Genomic DNA, 22,052 nt, shown 5'->3' on the forward strand with positions numbered 1-22,052 from the left:
TGAAAGTCTCCAAAAATGGCCAAAAACCCCATAAAATATTGTAACAGTGATCCGTATCAAACCAAGATATACAGATGTACATCCTGAATGGACTGTATGTCTATCTTTCACAGCATATGATCTTATTAAATTGCTTTTTTTTTGTCATTTTTGGAGCTTTACAGTTTGTGGAGCATTTCTTTTTTGTTGTCTATGGAAGAAAGAAAAGATAGACGTTTTGAACAACATTGGTAAATAAGTAAATGATGACAACATTTGTATGTTTAGATGAACTAACCCTTTAAGCGTTCAATATTTCTGTACAATGTTTGCTGTTCCCTTCCAGGATCTAATGAAGATGAACTAATGAAGGGCCGTTGTTTTTAAAGCATTGATTATTTTCAAGAAAATGCGCCAGTCATTATATAAATTGAAAATATTCCCGTGCTCTTTCATTTTTCCTTTATACTGACCGAGCATCTTTTTCTTCAAGACCTTCTGTAGACGTAGATATCTTTTGAGAGTGATAAAAGGAAAAAGAAATCTGTCCATCTCCCTCTTTAGTGGAATTGCCTGTCCTCTCTTCTCCCTTGATGTGTCTACTTATTTATTTTCTTTAATGCCCAGTCTTATCTCTCCAACGTCTTCACTCAGGGATTGATCAATATTTAATTTTCTCTGAGAGACTAGCGGTTAACACTAGTCTTTCTCTACGTGTCACTCTCATCAGCGCCTGTGTCTATGTGTGCTCGTTCAAAGACCTCCAGCCTTTTCAGCCTTTAATATGACAGGCGCATAGCGATAATATTCCTAAAGAGAGCTGAGTTCAGGGATTGGATATCCCAGATGCCTTTCCGGACACTTACTTTAAGTCATTTGTGACCTTTGACCCCACAGTGTCAAGGGTCAGAGGTTTATAATGACCTTTAATGATTGGACATTCTCATGAGCAAGACCGTTTGTTATGTCCGATAATGAAGTTTTACTTATGGGGGGTAATAGAAGTTCACTGATGATTTTATTAGTGGTTTTGGCTTATTCAGATGAGACGACAGTGTTCAGTGGCTGTTGACCTTTGCTTCTTCTAGGAAAAATATAGTATTGACCTCTAACCTTTAGCCTATTAAATAGAAGTTGTCATAAAAGATGGGCTACTCGTACAAGAGAGTTACAGCATGTTCAATTCTTTTAGAATGAGTTTTTTGTTAGAATAAGGTTAAGCAGATGCAATCTTAGTCTGGTTTTGATTAATAGTGATCCAGTCAAATATTTTTAAGTAAGTAGTTTTCATTTAAAATCTGGGATTGGGTTCATATTGTAATATGAATTTTCAAAACTAAATATGAATTTTACAATAGTTATTTCCAGGCCTAGATAATTTAATAATTAATAACAAAATTTAATCATTTATAATAGAAATTTTGAAATTTCTGTACTCAATATAATTTTTCTTAGTTATGCTCAACTTAAAAAAAAAAATAATAATAATAATAATAATAATATAAAAAAAAGATTGTGAGTGCAATCTCTAGAAAGTTATTTTTAAAAAGCCAGTAATCAAACGACTGGAAAAGTCATGAAAAGTCATTGCTCAAAAAGTGTAAAATAATATATAATAACGATAAGTGAAAGATAGAATTCAGATAAATTTCTCTTAGCATATTCCTGGAAGAAACTGCTCATTCAGATAAACCCATCTCCACTTTGCCTTCTTTATGACGTTGTATCATATTTCCTGTCACATCTGGTCTCTTTATTAAATAACAGCCACGTCTTCATGTGGTCGTAGGTCACATGGTGCGGTTTCAATCCTCTCTGCTTCTTGAAGGCGCAGTGATCTTGGTTTATGATTACAGCTTTTCGTCCTGTACTGCTGAAATGATTGATAGAGTGTATTAAAGGCTCTCCCCTGTGTCGTAAAACAGTTCCCTGCTCCTCTCCTGAAGGCATTTCCCCACCACCTGAGTTTCTTGAGTGTGTGTGTGCGCTCTTGAGGGCATCATTTAGCACTGTCAGGTTGATAGAAGACTGGCTAATTAGTCATATCACATTGAAATGCCATAAACAAGAGTTCTAGATGTGTTCTGATGTGTGTAAGAGCAAAGAAAGCAGTTGTAATCAGAGCTGTGGAGTAATTTAAAGGCATAATTTGCAGGGATGTTCATGATTTTTCACTCTTGAGATAAACAGTGCATGCTATGGGGTCAAGAATTCTGAGACGCAACTGAACAAGATTTTATATAGTTTATTACAATCTTTTCTAATTCCATGCAGTGTTTTTTATAATTTCTATTTCAGCATAACTCTATACTATCAGCATATTTCAACTAGAGTTGAAAGTTGGTATGTCTCAGTATTTGGTTTGGTTTTACTGACTGTCGAGCATGATTTAAGAAAGAGATCCAAACAGAATCTCGTGCTCCAGTGGTAACAAGAAAATTTGACTGGAGAAGAATTCACATGATCAGTGGCTCAAATTGGATTTTCAGAAACTTCATTAGTGACCTAGACCTAGTGTAGATTGTGACTTTAAATGTGAATTTTTTTTTTTTTTGAAAGAAAACCAAATTTGATTTGATTTTATTTAATCAGTGTACTGCTGTTGTCTCTGTGCACTGGAAGCTTCTTTCACCACAACAAATTTCTTGCGTTTATATAGTGGGTATGCATACTTGGCAATACATTTCCGTTTGATTCAGATTTTATTATTTATTTATTTTTTCATTAAATAATTTATTTGTAATTTTTATTACCTATCTGTCTACCTTTTGATCTGTTTTATTTTACTGTATTGCATTTTCAACTTTAATGCAGTATTTATTTTATTTATTTCTCTTTTTCAGCTCTTTAAATATGATTTGATCATTGAGAGCAAAAAGTTGCTTGTAACTGGTCACAAAAACAGATCTTTTACATCAAGACATTCTTTCACATGTTGTGTAGGTGGCTCTGGTGCGCTGGACTGAGAGTGTGGGTTTGACTCTGGTGAACAGAGACCTGATGTCCCTCCAGCTGAAGACCCCAGCCGGACACATCTTGACCTATTACATCCTCCAGATCTTCCCCTTCACCTCTGAGAGCAAGCGCATGGGCATTATTGTCAGGGTGCGTGTCACATTACAAGTGTGCGAGTGTGTTTGTCTGTGTTCGGAATTACATATTTCTCTCATTTCAAACAGTGTCAAAAACATCTGGTGAGAATATGAGTTTGAAAATGTGTGCGCGTTTAAACATGTTTCCTTTGTATTGTGGCTTTGTGTCCTTTAGCCTTTGTTGAGTAAGCTATGTGTACTGAAATGTTTCTGTGAGAGTGTCATGTTGTGTTGTTTGTCTGTTACAGTACAAGCATAAAAGTATTGTTGGCTAAGTTTTTGACATGCGTTTGTGTGGAAGCTTAGTGCAGATCATCTCTGTTTGTCTTCTTATTTACTGATAACTTTAGGGCTCCACGCGCCATCTGTGTGGTTTTGTGCTCTACAGTTGGACATGCTAATGATTTAGACATGATTTGGATATGTTTTTAAGTGTTCACTGTTGAATTGATTGTGTTTCAGGAGGAGGCTACAGGCGACATCACGTTTTACATGAAAGGGGCTGATGTTGCTATGGCGAGCATTGTACAGTACAATGATTGGCTGGAGGAGGAGGTAAGAATGCATGAACCATTGTTGATGGGAAAATCGGCATTCTGCTTTTTCGTGTGGGTTGGTGAGCTTATGAATAAATCGAATTGTCTGTTTCTGTGACCCTTCTTTTGTTTTGTTTTGTTTATTTGCATTTTTAATTGTTTTTGTATCCGATTCATAATCTATCTTTGTGTGTGTGTGTGTGTGTGTGTGTGTGTGTGTGTGTGTGTGTGTGTGTGTGTGTGTGTGTGTGTGTGTGTGTGTGTGTGTGTGTGTGTGTGTGTGTCAAATGACAGCAAACACAGTAGAAATAAACGCAGTACTTTTATATTTGTTCTCAAATGTAATTCATCCATGCATAAACAAAAACTAAAAGAATAGGAAAAATGTCACCAGATTAAGAGAGTCTCATAAATTTTGGTGTAGTGTTGACTCGTGTTAGTTTTTTTTTCATTTTCAATATACACACAAAACTAAGAAAACATGATGTAAGAAAATATCTAACCATTTTTACATATTGTGATACAGTAGGGGTCCAGTAGGATTTTTTTTTTTAAGTATTGATACTTTTATTTAGCAAGGATGCATTAAATTGATCAAAAAGTGACAATAAAATTATGTTGTTATAAAATATTTTATATTACAAAAATAAATGCTGTTCTTTTAAACTTTCTATTAACTAAAGAATCCTGATGAGAAAAAAAAAAGCCTAATATAAAGACAAAGTTTGGTAGACATTTTTGTGTTTTATGACAGTAGAAACATGTTATAATGCTGCAAGTTATAATGCTTTTGGTAGTATTGGTCAAAGAATCCTGTAAAAATTATAGTTTCCACAAAAATCACAACTTTTTTAACATTTGATAATAATGTTTCTTGAGAACCAAATCAACAGATCATGTGACACTTAAGACTAGAGTAATGGCTGCTGAAATTTCAGATTTGCCATTACAGCAATAAATTACATTTTTTAAAATATATTCAAATAGAAAACATTATTGAAATTGTACTGCATTTACTGTATTTTTTAATCCAATATAAGTATAAACAAGTATTTAGCTTGTAGATGATGACTCATAGCCCCAGTTCCCATGTGTCTGTCATTCCAACTGACTTCCTCAGTAGGTACCGCCAATGTTTTTGGTATTGAATCCCTTGTAGGAGTGTCTTTCTGAACAGATCCCGATTGAATTAAGAATCAACACATTTGATAAGGTAGTGCTAAGCATAACAAACAGGTCGGCCTGTCCTAGCCTTTGTGATCAAGGACAATCTGCTCAGCCCATCATCACACATGCATTTCTCGCTTTGATGATTACAATTGTATTGGCAATATGCAGTCGATGAGGGGCGGAGATGAGGCTTATTAATTAATGAATGACCTCAATAAAGGCGTATGACTGGGAGCATCATGTCATAATCCTCATCTGTGTGCTTTGTGTGTGTATGTGAGACGCTGCTATAAGGACAGGTCAATAAGTAATCACTGCATCACTTTCGCCTGTTGGATTTTCATATCAAAATTTAAACCGCTGTCCCCACATCTTTTTACAGTCTGCTCAAAGATTCCCACAGGCACTGTTTTATTTTTCATGATTGATTCTTCCTGTGCGTGTGTGTGTTTTGCATATCTCTATTTGCATGACATTGTTTTGATGTTTCCAGTAAATACAATTGTGTTAAAAGCATTGTTTATATCTTAGTTCTGATGCTTTCTGTATACCAATTGAGTTCACAGTCTAATACACAACCACACACACATCATGGCTGTAGCTGATGTAACTGTAGTTGTGTGTTGCATTATGTTGTTTCAGTGTGGGAACATGGCCAGAGAGGGACTGCGGACACTGGTGGTGGCTAAGAAATCACTGACTGAAGAGCAATACCAGGACTTTGAGGTATGATAAACCAATTCACAAATGGTTTAATATGTAATGATATAGTTTCAAATATTTTATGTACTTTGAAAATGTTCAACTTTTTAATATTTTGGTGTAAAGTTGTAATTTTTGTACTCCAACAGAGGAGCCATTATTTTTAAGCAAAATGCCATTGTTGACTAATAGATCTAAATTGTTTTTTGTAATAAATACAATAAAGTAAAAGATCATTAAAATGATCCCTAGAGAAATATTTGACATTCTGTACCCAAACTGTATCAACTTGCTTATTTCCTAATAGACCAGTATGACCCTTGAACCCAAAAGATGAGAATACTAAAAATTGACTCTGTAAAAGGTCTACTGTAGATAAAATGCAATTTTACTCTGGGGTTTTTAGTTTCTTTTAATTTTCCATTGCTTAATAAAATAATGGAATTTATTTCATTGTGCATTCTAAAATAGAATGTTTCTGGATAAAATGTTGACAGTTGATTTTTTTATATATATATATATATCTGTTAAAATTGGTTACTGTATATTGTCATTATATTAGGTTGTTGATGGAAGGAAATACAATTATTGGTTAGCATGAAAATTATGAGAGATAACATGTGGCATTAAAACACAATTTATCAGCGTTAAATTAGTTTATCAGATCACTGATTTCTTTCTAATTTCTAATTAATTAATTTCTTAAAACTTATATTACCAGTGACTATTTATTGCAAGACTTACATTTGGATGATTCAGGAAAGAGCATGTAAAACCACACAAAGCATGTCAAATTCATTTGATGTCCCCAACACTTGGGCCAAAGTTAGCATGTTGCAATAACGGATGCATTTGGACAAGGCTGCTAGACGTCTGTCTGTATATAATAATAACAACCATAACAACCCCATGACTTGAGTAAAAAGCTGAAGTAATCAAAACCCAAATTTGGTTTGCCAGTAACAGAGGAGGAACCAGTTATTATAGAGAAAAATTATGCAAAATCATGTCAACTTTGCCATGCACCTATTCTGTATGAACTGTTGTACTCTTTTTGTTGGTGGGATTCTCTGTGATTGGTATGAGGTCCTCCCACCCGTGATTAAATGACATGTTCAAAGGTATTTTTTGGAGTCCGTCTGTTAAGTCCACTGTATACTACTTTTCTTGTACGGGTACGCTAGCATATGTGTAAGGTCGAACGCATGCACAAATGCAAGCAGACGACACATGCACTCTGGCTCAAGCCCCCTTCCCCTTTCGCCGAAGCTTAAGAGCCCTTTCAGTCAGATATAGATGCCACTGGACCACCCAGACCAGATTTCAACTGAGGTGTTGATTTTTAATTTTTTTACTTACAATTCACTTGTCTTTAAAAAATGTTTGACCTTTATTAGTTATACTACTAGTTTTTGCTGTGGAATCCAGTAAGTACTTAAAGTGTTCTGTTAATAATAAGTGTTCTTTAAATATTAAAGGACCTTTTTTTAATGCATTTCTTCATCAAGTAATCACTTTTATACATATAGAACCACTTGTACACTACTCTTCAGAAGTCTGTCAAAATTTGTAATGTTTTGAAAGGTTTCTTATGTTCACTAAGGCTGAAAAAATGCAGTAAAAACAGTAACACTGTGAAATATAAGCTGTATTCAATTTTAATTTACCTTAGAAAGTAATGTATTCTTGTGATGGCAAAGCAGAATTTTTTGCAGTTATTTCGTTATATCTTGATTTTATTCATTGTATTTATGATTTGGTATTCAAGAAAGATTGAAAACAATTGCTTGATGTTTTGGAAAGTTTAAAAGAGCAGAGTTTATTTGAAATAATGAATGTCTTTACTGACACTTTTGATCAATTTAATGCATCCTTGCTAAATAAATTTATTAATTTCTTTCAAAGAAAAAATCTTGCCAACCCTAATCCTATGAACAGTAGTGTAATTTGTAATAAATAAATTTTTTACTGAACATTTTCAAGACCGTATGAAAAATGTCACTTGGAAACCTCTTATAACGATTATGTTGATGTTGCAAACAAATCATATAATCATAGTTTGGAACTGATTAATTGAAATGGTCAGTTTGAACTGATTTATATAAGCAACTCTAATCAAATTAACCAACAGTTACACCATTTTCGCTACTGAATCAAGGCAATTTTAAAACTCTTATAATTTAGCACACATTTTATCCATTTCTGTCATTTTCAGAGTCGATATAACCAGGCGAAGTTGAGTATCCATGATCGCGCTCTGAAGGTGGCGGCAGCGGTGGAGAGTCTGGAGAGAGAGATGGAGCTTCTGTGTCTCACTGGAGTGGAAGATCAGCTGCAGGCCGATGTCAGGCCCACACTAGAGCTCCTCCGCAATGCAGGGATCAAGGTACACATGCAATACATGGCCAAAAATATGTGAACTCCCAAACACCATGCCAATATTATGCAGATTGAGCATTTAATATTAACTCTAGGGTTCTTCTTCATGTTTCAGATCTGGATGTTGACCGGAGACAAGCTGGAAACTGCTACGTGTATCGCTAAAAGTTCCCACTTAGTTTCTAGAAATCAAGACATCCACATTTTCAAACCGGTAGGATCAGAACCACTTTTTATTTGGATTTTTAAGTGAAGTGGATTTAGTGGGAACGCTTTATTGTGTTTTTGTGGCAGGTGTCCAACAGGGGCGAGGCTCATCTGGAGCTGAACGCCTTCAGGAGGAAACACGACTGTGCGCTGGTCATCTCAGGAGACTCTCTAGAGGTAAAAAAAAAAAAACCTTGACATTCTATATATTCAACAAAATCATGTATGATCCGGTTTGATTTTCTCACACTGATTATGTGTGGCCCATCAGGTCTGTCTGCGCTACTACGAGCATGAATTTGTGGAGCTGGCGTGTCAGTGCCCCGCTGTGGTTTGCTGTCGCTGCTCTCCCACGCAGAAAGCTCAGATCGTTCGATTGTTGCAGCAGCATACAGACAACAGAACATGTGCCATAGGTTAGTCCTCTCCACTTCTCTTCTCAGTCTGTTGAGCTTTAAGTCCCATCATCCAGTAGCTGAGACAAAACCCACTTAAACTGAACTCTCTCCAAGCACATGAATCTTTGAGAGCGCTAAAGATGACTGTCTTCACAGTGTCTTCTCATGTTTTCCCGCTATCATCTTTCTGATCTCTGTGCTAAGGTGATGGAGGAAATGATGTCAGTATGATCCAAGCAGCGGACTGCAGTATCGGTATTGAAGGGAAGGTGAGGTGTTTCTCATTAACGTAGATTATTTTCCTGTCACTATTTTTTCCTCGCAAAAAAAAAAAAACATTCTCAGTAAAAGATTGTGTATGTTTCATTTTTTTGTGTGTGTAATTCCCTTTACCCTAATTGTTGAAACTCTTGTTAGATTACTACTGTAATACAGTATGTTTTTATATTCATATTATTAAATGTAATATTTTTGCAGTATTGATAATATTAAACATTATAATTTAAGGTTCAATTTAATATTGATGTTTATATAATTTTATTATTTTTTGTTTTATTATATAAAATGTATTACATTTTAACATATATATATATGCATGTATATATATTCTTTATTACTTATTTAAGCTGATTTTAGGCATTCTGCTAATATGAACTTGCGGCAAATGTGCTTAAATGTCATGATAATGATGTCATCACTTAATGGTCATAAAAAAAATTTTTGTTTTGTTATTATTTTGAGGTAAAATATGATCTGGGCATGTAATTGGCAGTTTCGTGACATTTCCATCCATTTATAGTTTTTCACAAAGAAAACATTTATTAACTTTTTCAATCTAGCTTAAAAAAATAATAATAAAGGTAACAGTTTTAATATTTAAAGACTCTTATTATGTCATCTTACCTATTGTTTCAGGAGGGAAAGCAGGCATCTCTGGCAGCAGATTTCTCTATAACCCAGTTCAAACACATTGGTAGACTGCTGATGGTACACGGCCGCAACAGCTACAAACGCTCAGCAGCTCTGGGCCAGTTTGTCATGCACCGTGGCATGATCATCTCCACCATGCAGGTAACATACACAGTGTGAAGAGCCACATGTATATTTCCACTTCTGTAGTAATATAGTGCTCGGAGTCATTACAGTAAATATTTTTTCTCTCAACACAAAGATCAACATTATGTTGCTGCTGTGAAGCCTCTTGATTTGAAGTGCTAACATCTTGATTTGAATTTGTCTTTCCTCTCAGGCTGTGTTTTCCTCTATTTTCTACTTTGCATCTGTTCCTCTGTACCAAGGTTTCCTCATGGTGGGTTAAGTAAAGGCTAGCCTATCTACACCGTAACTTTGGACATCTTAGGTGCCTTTGAACATGATGTCACATTTCCTAACATTATGTCTATTTGTTTCTAGTTACGCCACCATCTACACCATGTTCCCTGTCTTTTCTCTGGTGTTGGACCAGGATGTGAAGCCTGAGATGGCTCTGCTGTATCCTGAACTCTATAAAGACCTCACCAAGGTAACAACATAACAGAATTCAGAACTAACCATCAGCTCGAGTATTTGCATGATACACTTGATACAAGTTATAGGAATGAAGGCATGAGTTTATGTTTGCTGCATGACAGTTATGCTGACTTTGGTTTTCCCTCCACTAGGGTCGCTCCCTGTCCTTTAAGACCTTCCTGATCTGGGTTTTGATAAGTATATATCAAGGTAAATGAACAGTGATGTTTTATATTTTTATATGACTGTAAATTGTAATTCACCAATAACCTTTAATCTCATCAAAGGTTTTTTTTTTTTTTTTTTTTTTTTTTTTTTTTTTTTTTTTTTTTTGAGCATGATCTAGCTGCACTGAATGTGATAATGTGACTTTATGTAAAAAAAAAAAAAGAAAACTGACATGGAGCCACACAGAGAGCCACAGAAATTTACATTTTTACGTTTAAAGGGAAGTTTAAAAACAAAATATGTTTATTAGGGAATTAAATACTCTTTATACTTATAATTACTTATAATTTAGGGATGCACCGATGTATCAGCTGCTGATATTTATCTGTAAATTTTTGATTATTTTAAAGCCATCTGTATATCGGAAATAGCATGAAAAGGGCCGATACCGATGGTTTATTAATTAACTGCATGAAGATAATGAGTTGCATATCTGTTGCATAATCCAACGTTTTTCTGGGCTAAATAATTAAATACTTGGCAAAAAAATTAAAAAATAATCTGTGCAAACTATAGTTTGTCAGATGGCATAGTACGGCCTATGCAAACGTGATGCTGACACATCCAACGAGTGAAATGCCCCGCGCTCAGCTGTAAATTCATCATAGGTAAGTCGCAATGGCAATGCACTGGCATTAGAGTTTATCCGAGGATATGTCACAAACCGCCAAGCATTAGGGCCTACATTTAAGTGAAAATGAATGGCAGGAAATGTGCAGCTTTTTGTTTGAAACCAGTGTAGAACATGGATTCATACAAGGTCACATCACACACCTGCAGCATTTCTGTGAACGGAGAAAACAAATTAAAACTATATAGGCTACATAAAAAGGAATATATAGGCCTATACACAAAATATATTTATCTTAAATCATTAACAGATTAACAAAACGAAAGAAAATAAATGTGCTGAGTTTCGGATAATTGGAACACGCTCTGAAAGAAGCCGGCAGAAGCTTTCGTTTTGAGTGATGTTTTGCTTCTATCTGTATGACCAACCAGCGTTGGTATGACCATAAATTACCCGTAACAGTTGGGAAAACAATGCAGTGATTGCGTCGGTGCCTCACACGCACATACAACAAATTTTTTGCTAATTTGAAGGATGATGTTTTACGTCGATAATGTGAGTGAAGAACAAAGCCTATAATTTACATAATAAATAATAGGTTAGCATCCAGATACTTCGCAAATATGGAAACATTTGGATTCGTGCAGAATGAGAGAGGGAGGCTTCAGTTTCAGTTTTATTTTATTTAATTTAGGCTGTTTAGGCCCTACTTTTTGCAATTGACCAATATCGATATCAGAATATCGGCCAATAGTGGTTTGTTAAAATCGGTATCGGCCAAAAAAATCCCTATTATAATTACAATAATATAGGCCGTGTTGATACAATTATATATCAATGTGTTGTGATTATTTTTCTCACAGTGTTGCATCAGTACAGGGTTCTTATGTTGATATTTTTAATTATTTATATATATTTAAACATCATTTTATACAATTTGTTTAGTAAAGCAGGTTATCTTAATAAGCAGGATTTCTTTTTGTATTGGATGTTTGTCTTGAGGTAGTTGATGATACCCAGTCTTTCTATAATAACAGACATAATTCATTTCTTATAAAAAATTGACCTATTTTCAGTTGTCACCAATCCAGATCACAATCTATTTGTAGTGCAGAAGCATTCAATTGTCCCCCAGTTATTTTTATTATTATTATTATTATTATTAAGAAATGTATGCTTCTATTCAGCACGGACGCATTAAACTGATCAAAAGGGACAGTACATTAGAATAAATATATAAATAACAAGAATAAATTATATTTTAAAATATATAAAAATAGAAAACAGTCTTTTTAAATTGTAAAATTGTTTTTGATTAAATAACTGCAGTCTTGGTGAATGTAAGAGACTTCTTTAAAAAAAAAACATGAACAAATAAAAACAAATTTCTGATTTTTATTTATTAAAGAATTGAAACAATCAGGTAAAAATGAACTAACCTGATGGTTAATGGTAAAGTGTGTAATTTCTGTAACACTATATATATCAAATGGAATGGCAAAAATAATATTTATTTTTAAGCAGCCAGCCAGCAAGGTCTCTTTTTATAGTAAAAACAGATTTAGTAGTTTTCTCTGTATACTATGCTGGTGTAATACCGCAGAACATATTTTTTAAGAAGGCTTAGACGCATCTTTTAGGATTAGGTTGGAACCTCAGGAGGAGTGATGCACAAGTTACCATTGTGCCTCAGTTGATCCAGAGGGATTGTCTAAAGTAAAAATTTACTGAACAAACGTAAGGGAAATGTAAACTTGAAAAAAAACCAATCCAATCTGAGATAACATGACATCTATAAACTAACCATAAACAGACATTCTCTACAAATAAACTCTGAACGTTTCATCAAAGAAGTAAACATTGAAGCGGAATATAACTTGTCTCCTGTGAATTCAGTGGAGCTCTTTTCATGAATGTGATTTTCGGACCATCGCCAGCTCTCACGCGCACACGGCTGCCTTATCCGCACTGTAAATCGATCCGCGCAGTGAGCAAGAGAGATCAGTGTCCCCATCTGACAGCTCCTGCTTTTTAATTAAACCTTAATACAGAGAGACAAGAACAACAGGGAAATATGAGCAAAGATTTCATTTAGTCCAAAGAGTAACCCCGAGGAATGTTCGCTGTATGAAGAGAGGCAATTATGTGATCAGTTAGAGGCCATTAGGCTAGATTGCGCTGGCGTTTATGATTAAAATGAAAGCAGAGACGGTTACAGTAGGCTGAGGAGCCGAGTGAGCGTGGAGCCTCGAAAACAGAGGTCAGAGCTCAACGCGCTCATGTGTGAATGGGGATCAGACTGTGAGCGAGGGTCAAGAAATCACAGAAGAAACTCATTCTAGATGGACATCAGTAAACCTTATGGATTTGTCAGGTCTTGCAGTCTAAATGACCCTAGCGGATCTGGGTTTTTTTTTTTTTATCATTAGTTGTTCCCCTGATTGATTTGTTAACTACTAATGTGTTTCATGCACATGTGTTTATGCTCATTATAACACTAAACTGACAGCTTTATCTCAGTCCTTGTTGGTTCATCTCAAACGTTTCCCCTGTTTGTCCACCAGGGGGCATCCTGATGTATGGGGCCCTGGTGCTGTTCGATCAGGAGTTTGTGCACGTGGTGGTGATCTCCTTCACTGCTCTGATCCTGACGGAGCTGCTGATGGTGGCGCTGACGGTCCGCACCTGGCACTGGCTCATGGTTGTAGCCGAACTTTTCAGTCTTGGCTGCTACCTCGCTTCCCTCGCCTTCCTGAACGAATACTTTGGTAAGAACTGACAAGGCATTTTTTGGATATTTTATATTTTTCTTTTTAATTGAATTGAATTCTGTTTCATTTTATTTATTTATTTACTTATTTATTAATATATTTTTGTAGTTGTATATACTTTTTAAAATATTATTTTCCTACCTTTCTAGCTATTATTTATTTATTTAAATTCATTCATTTATTGTTTATATTATTTTTAATATTAATTTTTATTTTTTTAATTGTTTATTAATCTATTCTTACATTTGACACTTTTTGGTTTAATTTATATTTTATTCATTTAAATTTAAAATAAAAGTAAATAAATATTTATAATGTAAACAAATCAAAAATATATAAATGTTTTATCTGTCTGTCTGTCTATCTATCTATCTGTCTATCTATCTATCTATCTATCTATCAAACGATTAATTGCAATTAATCGCATCCAAAATAAAAAGTTTATTTCTATAATATGTGTATGTTCTGTATTTATTATGTATATATAAATACACACACATACAGTATATATGTTAAAAATATTTACATGTATTTACATGTATATTTTATATTCATATAATTTATATTATATATTTAATATATAAACAAAGCATATTTTTCTGAAATATATGCATGTGTGTATATTTCTATATACATAATAAATATACACAGTACACGCACATATAGATTTAGATTAGACTGATGTACAGTAACTACAACTTTTAAGCTCTTTCTTCTTCTTTCTCTGCATCTCTGTTTTGTGACTGTGCCTCAGGCATAGGTCGCGTGACCTTAGGAGCTTTCCTGGGTAGGTTTGTCTTTCCCTGTGTTTCACCAACTATCATTTCCTGTCTCCACAAACATGTCCGTTCTCCTCCCTCGGGTTTCAGTGTCGTGTGGTGTGGGCCCCTGGATGAGAAAGAGCCATTCAAATGTGCCCTAACCCTGTGATCACTCATTTTTCAGAACATTCCATCGGTGAAGTGCATCCCATCCACTTCATCCGCAGCCTGACAGACTTCTTTTTATAACGTGTGAAAAAGGCGCCTTGATGATATAAACACTTTGACTCTGACATTTTATTTTCTTCATCTGTTTTGTTTGTCTTCAGATCTTTCGTTTATCACCACACGGGTGTTCTTGTGGAAGGTGTGCGTCATCACGCTGGTCAGCTGTTTGCCGCTCTACATCATCAAATATCTGAAGCGGAAATTCTCCCCGCCAAGTTATTCCAAACTCTCCTCCTAAACTTTCCATATGGTCACATGGTGTCAAAAGGCATGCTGATGCATTTATAAGCACACGTGACTGCTACAACAAACACTTTGAAACTCGTATATAATCCTTTTTTTTTTTTTTTTTTAAATACTGGTTGTTAGTTCACCAAAAACTTAACAAGCTATCATTTACTCACTATCATGTTGTTCTAAACCTTTATGGCTTACAGTCTTTTTTTGAAACACAAAAGGAGGAGTTAAGCAGGATGTTCCTGCTGCTCATCTTAACATCTGCTTTTGTGTTTGGTCTTGAAGGAAAATCCTATATGTTTGGAATGACACAAGGGTGAGAAATTAATGACCAAACATTCATTTTTGAGTAAAACCATCCCAGCTACAAATGCCTAAAAGTGCTTTATGATGCTGTTTATGTGTGCTTCATGAATGCTTTTTCAGTGACATATGTGATTGTTGCGTATATATATATATGGACTTTGCCATTATAAACTAATATGAGTGTTTCTGTGCTCATCATGTTTCTGCACTTAAAGATAGTGGAACAGTTGTAGGACAAAATGGTGAGTAGTATAGAGTACTTGAAGAGGCTAAAGCACAAAAAAAGAGATCAAGATAGAAATAAAGAGGGTGTTTAGACACCCACACTGGAATGATGGGCCCAATCCTGTCACTTTTTACTTACAGTAAGTGTATACGAAGGAAAAATCAGCATTACACGTTTTTTATTGAATATATGATAGCTTTTTTAAAATTGTTTTTTTTTTATTGGTGGTATGCAATGATGTTAATAATTTCATGATAAAGTTTCAACTATAATGGACCTTCATCACTAGTATTATCACACCCATCAGCACTTTCCCTTCTGGCACATTCTGTATTATTAACTTTATTAATGAGCTCTGGGTGGGCGGGGCTTGATAAATACCTGTGGTTGTGATTGGATTGTTCTGATTGCATGAGTGTATACTGAAGTTGAATTCGGACAGCTTTGGTTTCCTGTTGTGCTGTGGCTGCTCCTGCCATATGATCCTGCTGCAGAACTGTGTAAAATGTAAACCAGAGCACAGCTTGTGTTTTCATTACACAGCGGGAACTATTTGTTCTGGGAACAACGGTCCTCTCAGCCTGACATTCTAAATGACATTGTATATGACTTTTGACATTTGACAAATCCAACTTGATTGATGCATGACTTGATTGACTTTTATTACTTATTGTGACGCCATCGAAACAAGACATGTAGTATTTTTGTTGGATTGGTGTTATAAATTAATCACTTTTTTAAGAAAAAACTGCAAACAAAATATTTGGATGTTCTAGCTGCTTAGAAATACACTGTCATTTTTGCTTTTTTTTTTTATGTTGCTTTTTTTAAATCAACCTATGGCACTCACTCATCAGCAGTTATGTTTTTATAGACAATGTTGCCTCACAATCAGCTATTTATTTTGGAGTTTTACAATTTTTTGAGGACGTTCACAAGAAATACTGTACTAGTTTTGTCCCTTGATGGTGGTGTAAAGTTGGCTCAATAATGTTTGAGATCATCTTGCCTTATCTTTATAGACCAAGTCAGCTGGAATGAGGAATGAGTTTTATCATTCACTTTATTTTCTATATAGCGCGTATGTGAGTGTGTGTTTACAATACTGAATGAGACAATGCCAAGCACACGTGTGCAGTACGCTGTTCCTTTCTGGTGGATTTCCTTTCTGCTTTAAAGACGTTGAGTTGTACTGTACTCAGGAAAACCACTAACTGATTTATTTCTTCTACTGTATATAAACCGTTAATTAACCCTGTGACAGGCCTAACAACAATAGCTTATTAATTATTTGTTTGAGTATTTTGCTTTTGTTTCTCTGGCATTTTTCTATAGACTGATATATGATTGAAAAATGTGATGTTTGTGTGGTGTTTGTTACTTGCGACTGCAGTCGCTGCTTCTGTTAGCGTATTTCCTCAACGTCATCAGCACGTAGTTTCAGCTGTATAATTTAACATTTTAATGATATTAATGTCTGATTAAAGAGCAATATGTTTCCAAATGGTCTGGTGGGTGCTTTCTTTAAGAGGTCGGAATGTAATTTTTAGTGGTTTGCTAATATGTTATACATTTGATGTCATATGTTGGTTGTAACAGTCTCCTCTGTGTCTCTCCATATCACCGTATGCTGCATGTATTTAGCTTTGATTTGAAAGAAAACAGCACATCCTTGTGGCGCAGAATATACAGAAGAGCATACACAGCATACGGTGATATGGAGAGACACAGAGGAGACTGTTGACAAAGGAATTGTTGAATAAAGTCTTTATTTTTGGTTTTTCTTTTCTTCGCTTTCAAAAAGTGTTTCCTGTCACTTCATATAACCCAGATTGCACGTCTGATGGCAGATGGAGTATTCTGACGATGACTTTCATACCTTTTATGGACCTTGACACTATTATTTACTTGGCGGTCTATGGGACGGTCACAAGCCTCCCGGTTTTCATCCAAAATATCGTAAATTGTGTTCCGAAGACGAACTGAGCTTTTACGGGTTTAGAACGACATTGGGGTAAAGTGATTAATGACAAAATTTAAATTTTGGGGTGGAGTATCCCTTTGAACCAATAAAGGTACAAAGACACTTTTTTTTTTTTTTTCATTAATTTAGGTTATCATTAAACTAAACCAAGATTTGGGTTCCATACTTGCAAGCCCGTATAAAGTCACGTATTAATGATAAATTAATTTTGTAACTTGATTATTTTTTCATGTATTTATTCATTCATTTGTGCATTTATTTATGCATTTGTTAGAATTCATTGTATAATTTAATCACAAGAAAATGAATGCTGGATACATATGGTTGTAAAAAAAAAAAAAAATAGAATTTGTAAAAAGTGAGAACAAAATATGTTCTTAAACACTGACCCCTTTATTGAAAATAACAAAAATTGCTTACTATTATAAAGGTTCAGGCCACTTTTTTTTACCCTAATCATGGAAAGTGCTATTTCTTTTGGAAAGGAGATGGGAAGCTATGTCAAACATCCATGGGAGGGCGCAGTTTGAGTGAGTACAAGCTTGTGTCTCTGAAATCTTTACGGTTCAGCGCTTCACAATTAACTGTGTGCCTTGTTTCTAACCACTAGAGGGCGGCATTTACACAATATTTAGTACCACAGAAGACGAAGGTTGGGCCCACATGGAAACTACATGTGCTGGTAAGATTGCAGTTCAACATAAGGCTTTCAGACTTGTAGGACCCCTGGTTAAAGCAATACATAACTTTATTAATTTTACACCTCTTTTTTTACCTTTAATTTTTAAAATATGTATACATTACCAGTCAAAAATTATTTTTTTCCTTTCTTTGATCCTTGAAAATAGCTTTGTAAACAAATGCAAATCTCCTCTACATATGATTTTCTATATAAATCTATAACTTTAATATCTATTTTTTTTTGATGGTAAAAAAGAATTTTCAGCAGTCAGTAGTACTCCAGTCTTTAGTGTCACATGATCCTTCAGAAATAATTCTGATATGCTAATGTGCTGCTCAAGAAACATTTCCTATTATTATAAATGTGTTGAAAACGGTTGTGCTGTTTAATATATTTGTACAAACATAAGATTCAATTAATGGAAAGTTAAAAATCTTTTGTAACAGGCATACATTTTGATCAATTTAATGCATGTTTGCAAAATACATTTTTTTTTCTCTCTCTCTCAAAGAAAGTACTGACCCCCCAATTTTTGAACTGAGTGTGTGTTATATACTGTACACATTATTTCATTTGTTTGATTTCATTGTTTGATGATTTTACTATTATTTTAAAATAGTAATAATAAAGAATGAGCAGTTTGCGTCCAAACCTTTGACTGGTACTGTATATTGTACTTACTGAGATAATCAGCCTTAAGGCACAGACAATGTGTTATCAAGCCCTCCACCCAAACTCACCCACAAACACACTCTGCAGAGCAGGAAACGCGTGGTTTACAGCGACCCCGTGCTAGATGTGATGGTCCACTGGCACTAAACATGCCAGGAAGCTTTTTCTTTCATCTTATCTATCTTTCTCTCTTCCTTCCTTCCCCTTCTCTCTATATCTCTATCTACCTTGCCTCACTTGAACATCAAAACTCAATTTCGCTGTGCCAGCTTTAGCTTAAAATGACTCACATCCACTACACGTGCCAGTATGGAGTCTCCACCCTTTAATGTGTTTGTGCCCTGGACATTTCCGCAGAGGTGGTGGGGCAGTTGTGTTGTTTTATCAGCCACATGTGGGGCACAACACGCGTCACACAGTGTTTTTGGCTACTGTCTCAAGTGTATCTGTTTTATCCAAAGCATTGTGTTTCCTGTAGGTGGACACAGATTCAGGATACGCCTTTAGCTAAGCACTTTCTTACATCGATGAAAACCTTCAGCTGTGTTTTTCGGCGATTATTTCTACAGTGTAAAATTCACAATCAGTCTATCAGTGTATCCTTCATTTATTTATATTTTTTTTGTTTTATTTTTTTCATTTTTCCTTAAAAATGAGGGGTTTGTGTGATATCTATCTGTCTCTCTGTCATTTTGGTCTGTTAATCGTTCTATCAATGTGTCATTCTTTCTGTCGATCTATCTGTCTGTCGTCTGTCTGTCTGTCTGTCTGTCTGTTGTTTTGTCTATTAATCGTTCTATCATTCTATCAATGTGTCATTCTTTCTGTCTATCAGTTATCTATCTGTCTGTCTGTCTTTCTGTCTGTTTGTTTTGTCTGTTAATCGTTTCTAATCTGTCATTGTCTTTATATCTATGTCATCTTTCATCTAACTGTCTGTTAATCATTCTATCAATGTCATTCTTTCTGTCTGTCTGTCTGTCTGTCTGTCTGTCTGTCTCTTGTTTTTTGTCTGTTAATCATTTCATTCTATCATTGTCTATCTGTCTATCTATCTTTCTATCTATCTATATCTATCTATCTGTCTGTCTGTTAATCGTTCTATCATTCTATCATCTGTCTGTCTGTCCTGTCCGTCCGTCTATCTATCTGTCTGTCTATCTGTTAATCGTTATATCATTCTATCATCTGTCTGTCTGTTAATCGTTCTATCATTCTATAATCCGTCTGTCTGTCTGTCTGTCTGTCTGTCTATCTATCTATCTGTTTCTATCTATCTATCTATCTATCTATCTATCTACAGTATCTATCTATCTATCTATCTATCTATCCGTCTGTCTGTCTGTCTGGTCTGTCTGTCTGTCCTGTTAATCGTTCTATCATTCTATAATCCGTCTGTCTGTCTGTCTGTCTGTCTATCTGTCTGTCTGTTAATCGTTCTATCATTCTATAATCCGTCTGTCTGTCTGTCTGTCTGTCTATCTGTCTATCTATCTATCTATCTATCTATCTATCGATCTGTCTGTCTGTCTGTCTGTCTGTCTGTCTGTTAATCGTTCTATCATTCTATCATCTGTCTGTCTGTCTGTTTGTCAATCATTAAATCATTCCATCTGGGAATTAATTATAATACAATTATTTGATATACATGAACAAAATAATGGAAAACTTAGAAATCTTTTTTTTTTTTTCTTAAATCTTTTTAAGATCTGATCTTTTTTATTAAATCTTGTTTTTTTGTGCTGTTCAAATGTTTCAGAATTCTTCTCAGGTAAGACAGAAAGGTGCTATGTGTTTTAAAAAGAATTGGTTTGATTAGTTAATTATTTTTGCCTAATTTTATTGAGTCACATGAAACTTGGGTAATTTATTCTCCGGGGCAGCATTTGCTCAATACCACTCTCTTAAAAATCGATTGGAATGACTTTCCTGCCGTTTGTTGCTCAACTCGCAGTGTCGTGGATAGGTTTAGTTGCTGTTGTGTCTGGGCCCCAGAGTGGAGCTCTGGGCAGAGGGTCCTGTGTTTGCTCACTCAGCCTGTGGGAGCCCATGAAATCCATCCCCTCTGGAACACAGCCACGGTTGCCCAGCAACAACCTTACACAACAGGAAACAGACTTGGGGATTCCGTCACTGTGCCGAGTCAAAGAGAGCATTCAGTGGAGACAGGAAGCCCCAAGGTAACAGCAGGGGGGGCAGGTCTGTAACCAAGGCCATGTCATGTAAATACCACCTCAAATTGCTGTTGCTGTTTCTACTTTAAGCACTTTATATGTTCATCAGCTTACTTTTAATGTGTGGTCTGGATTTTATGGCATGGACTCATAAGGCACGTCATAAAAAGACTAAAATAACACATTTGATTGCAATGCCGTTGTGACGCAAAAAAAAAAAAAAAAAAAACAAGCTTTTCTTGTACTACATTGTCTTCTTCATGTGTTTTTCAACCTGCCTAGCATGGTCAAATTTAACCCATGATGCATATTTTCAGTTGCTCATGGAGCACTAGTCATCTGAAGTTAAAACTTCAGTATCCAAACTGGGTTTTATTCTGTTTTATCTATTAAGAAAGAAAAAACAAAAAAAAACTGGAACCTTTGAGGTCTTTTCCAGAAGACCACCATCAAATCAGCGTCATTCCCAGTATACTCTCCCACAAATATGATGAGGAGACCTGCCAGCCAGACGGAACAGTGACTTGTAAGAAGAGGTGAGTGGACCTATGACATCAGTGACTCCCCTTTTTCTGGACCAATCATGGCATAGACCGAGGAACGTCCGGGGTGCACATGGGGGTTGAATGTGGTTTTGGTTTATTTTAACAACTTTAAAAGGCTGACACATCATTAGTGATGCACATGCATATTATGATTCATGCCGTTGTTATGAGTGTGCAACCTTTTTTTAAAAACATCTCCGAGACAGACAATTCAACATCTGTGGCATTAGTTATGGACTCACGTTACATAGTCCCACATGTCTTTGCTGTCTGTGGCGTGCCATGTGTTGATACATGTAATAGCACATTGCAGTCAATGTATCCTGTTTGGAAACATAATTTGTCATTTGTGTATTCTTGAAAACCTTATAGAGTAAACACAGCAGTTCATCATGCTGACACACGAGCCATGCTAACTGCATTAGCACTCATTGTATTATCATTAGTGCTAGTAGTTCTTGAAGTCATAAAGCTACTGGCACTCCTGTTCATAGCAGTGTCTTTGGAATATAATTGAGAAAATTATGAGTAAATTTCATGTCCCAGTGTTACAGTGGTAGTATACTGGCTGACCTGCCTTTGGGGGCGTCCAATGAATTATTACACCAGGCTTTGGAATACCCATTCTGATTGGTCAATCCACGCCATCCAGTGATCTGCTATTGATTGCTATTTAAGCTATATATAGGCTCTAT

General features: G+C 35.3%; 1 protein-coding gene across 4 annotated transcripts in view; it reads left to right on the top strand.

Moving 5' to 3' along the window:
• LOC109064060 (ATPase phospholipid transporting 9B) overlaps positions 1-15,512 on the top strand; it is a 39,147-nt gene extending 23,635 nt beyond the window's left edge. For 2 of the 4 annotated variants that reach the window (XM_042745758.1, XM_042745761.1), the window contains 15 exons: positions 2,923-3,084; positions 3,534-3,626; positions 5,420-5,503; positions 7,695-7,865; positions 7,974-8,072; positions 8,153-8,242; positions 8,337-8,481; positions 8,668-8,732; positions 9,379-9,534; positions 9,713-9,777; positions 9,877-9,985; positions 10,125-10,182; positions 13,336-13,539; positions 14,297-14,329; positions 14,633-15,512. In XM_042745758.1, coding sequence (XP_042601692.1) covers positions 2,923-3,084; positions 3,534-3,626; positions 5,420-5,503; positions 7,695-7,865; positions 7,974-8,072; positions 8,153-8,242; positions 8,337-8,481; positions 8,668-8,732; positions 9,379-9,534; positions 9,713-9,777; positions 9,877-9,985; positions 10,125-10,182; positions 13,336-13,539; positions 14,297-14,329; positions 14,633-14,769 — 1,671 coding nt within the window. In that variant the 3' untranslated portion in view covers positions 14,770-15,512. The other 2 variants (XM_042745759.1, XM_042745760.1) reach the window with 2 other exon arrangements.
• Positions 15,513-22,052: the final 6,540 nt, after the last annotated feature.

This window comes from Cyprinus carpio, chromosome B19 (genome assembly GCF_018340385.1).
Source record: "Cyprinus carpio isolate SPL01 chromosome B19, ASM1834038v1, whole genome shotgun sequence".
Taxonomy (NCBI): Eukaryota; Metazoa; Chordata; class Actinopteri; order Cypriniformes; family Cyprinidae; genus Cyprinus; species Cyprinus carpio.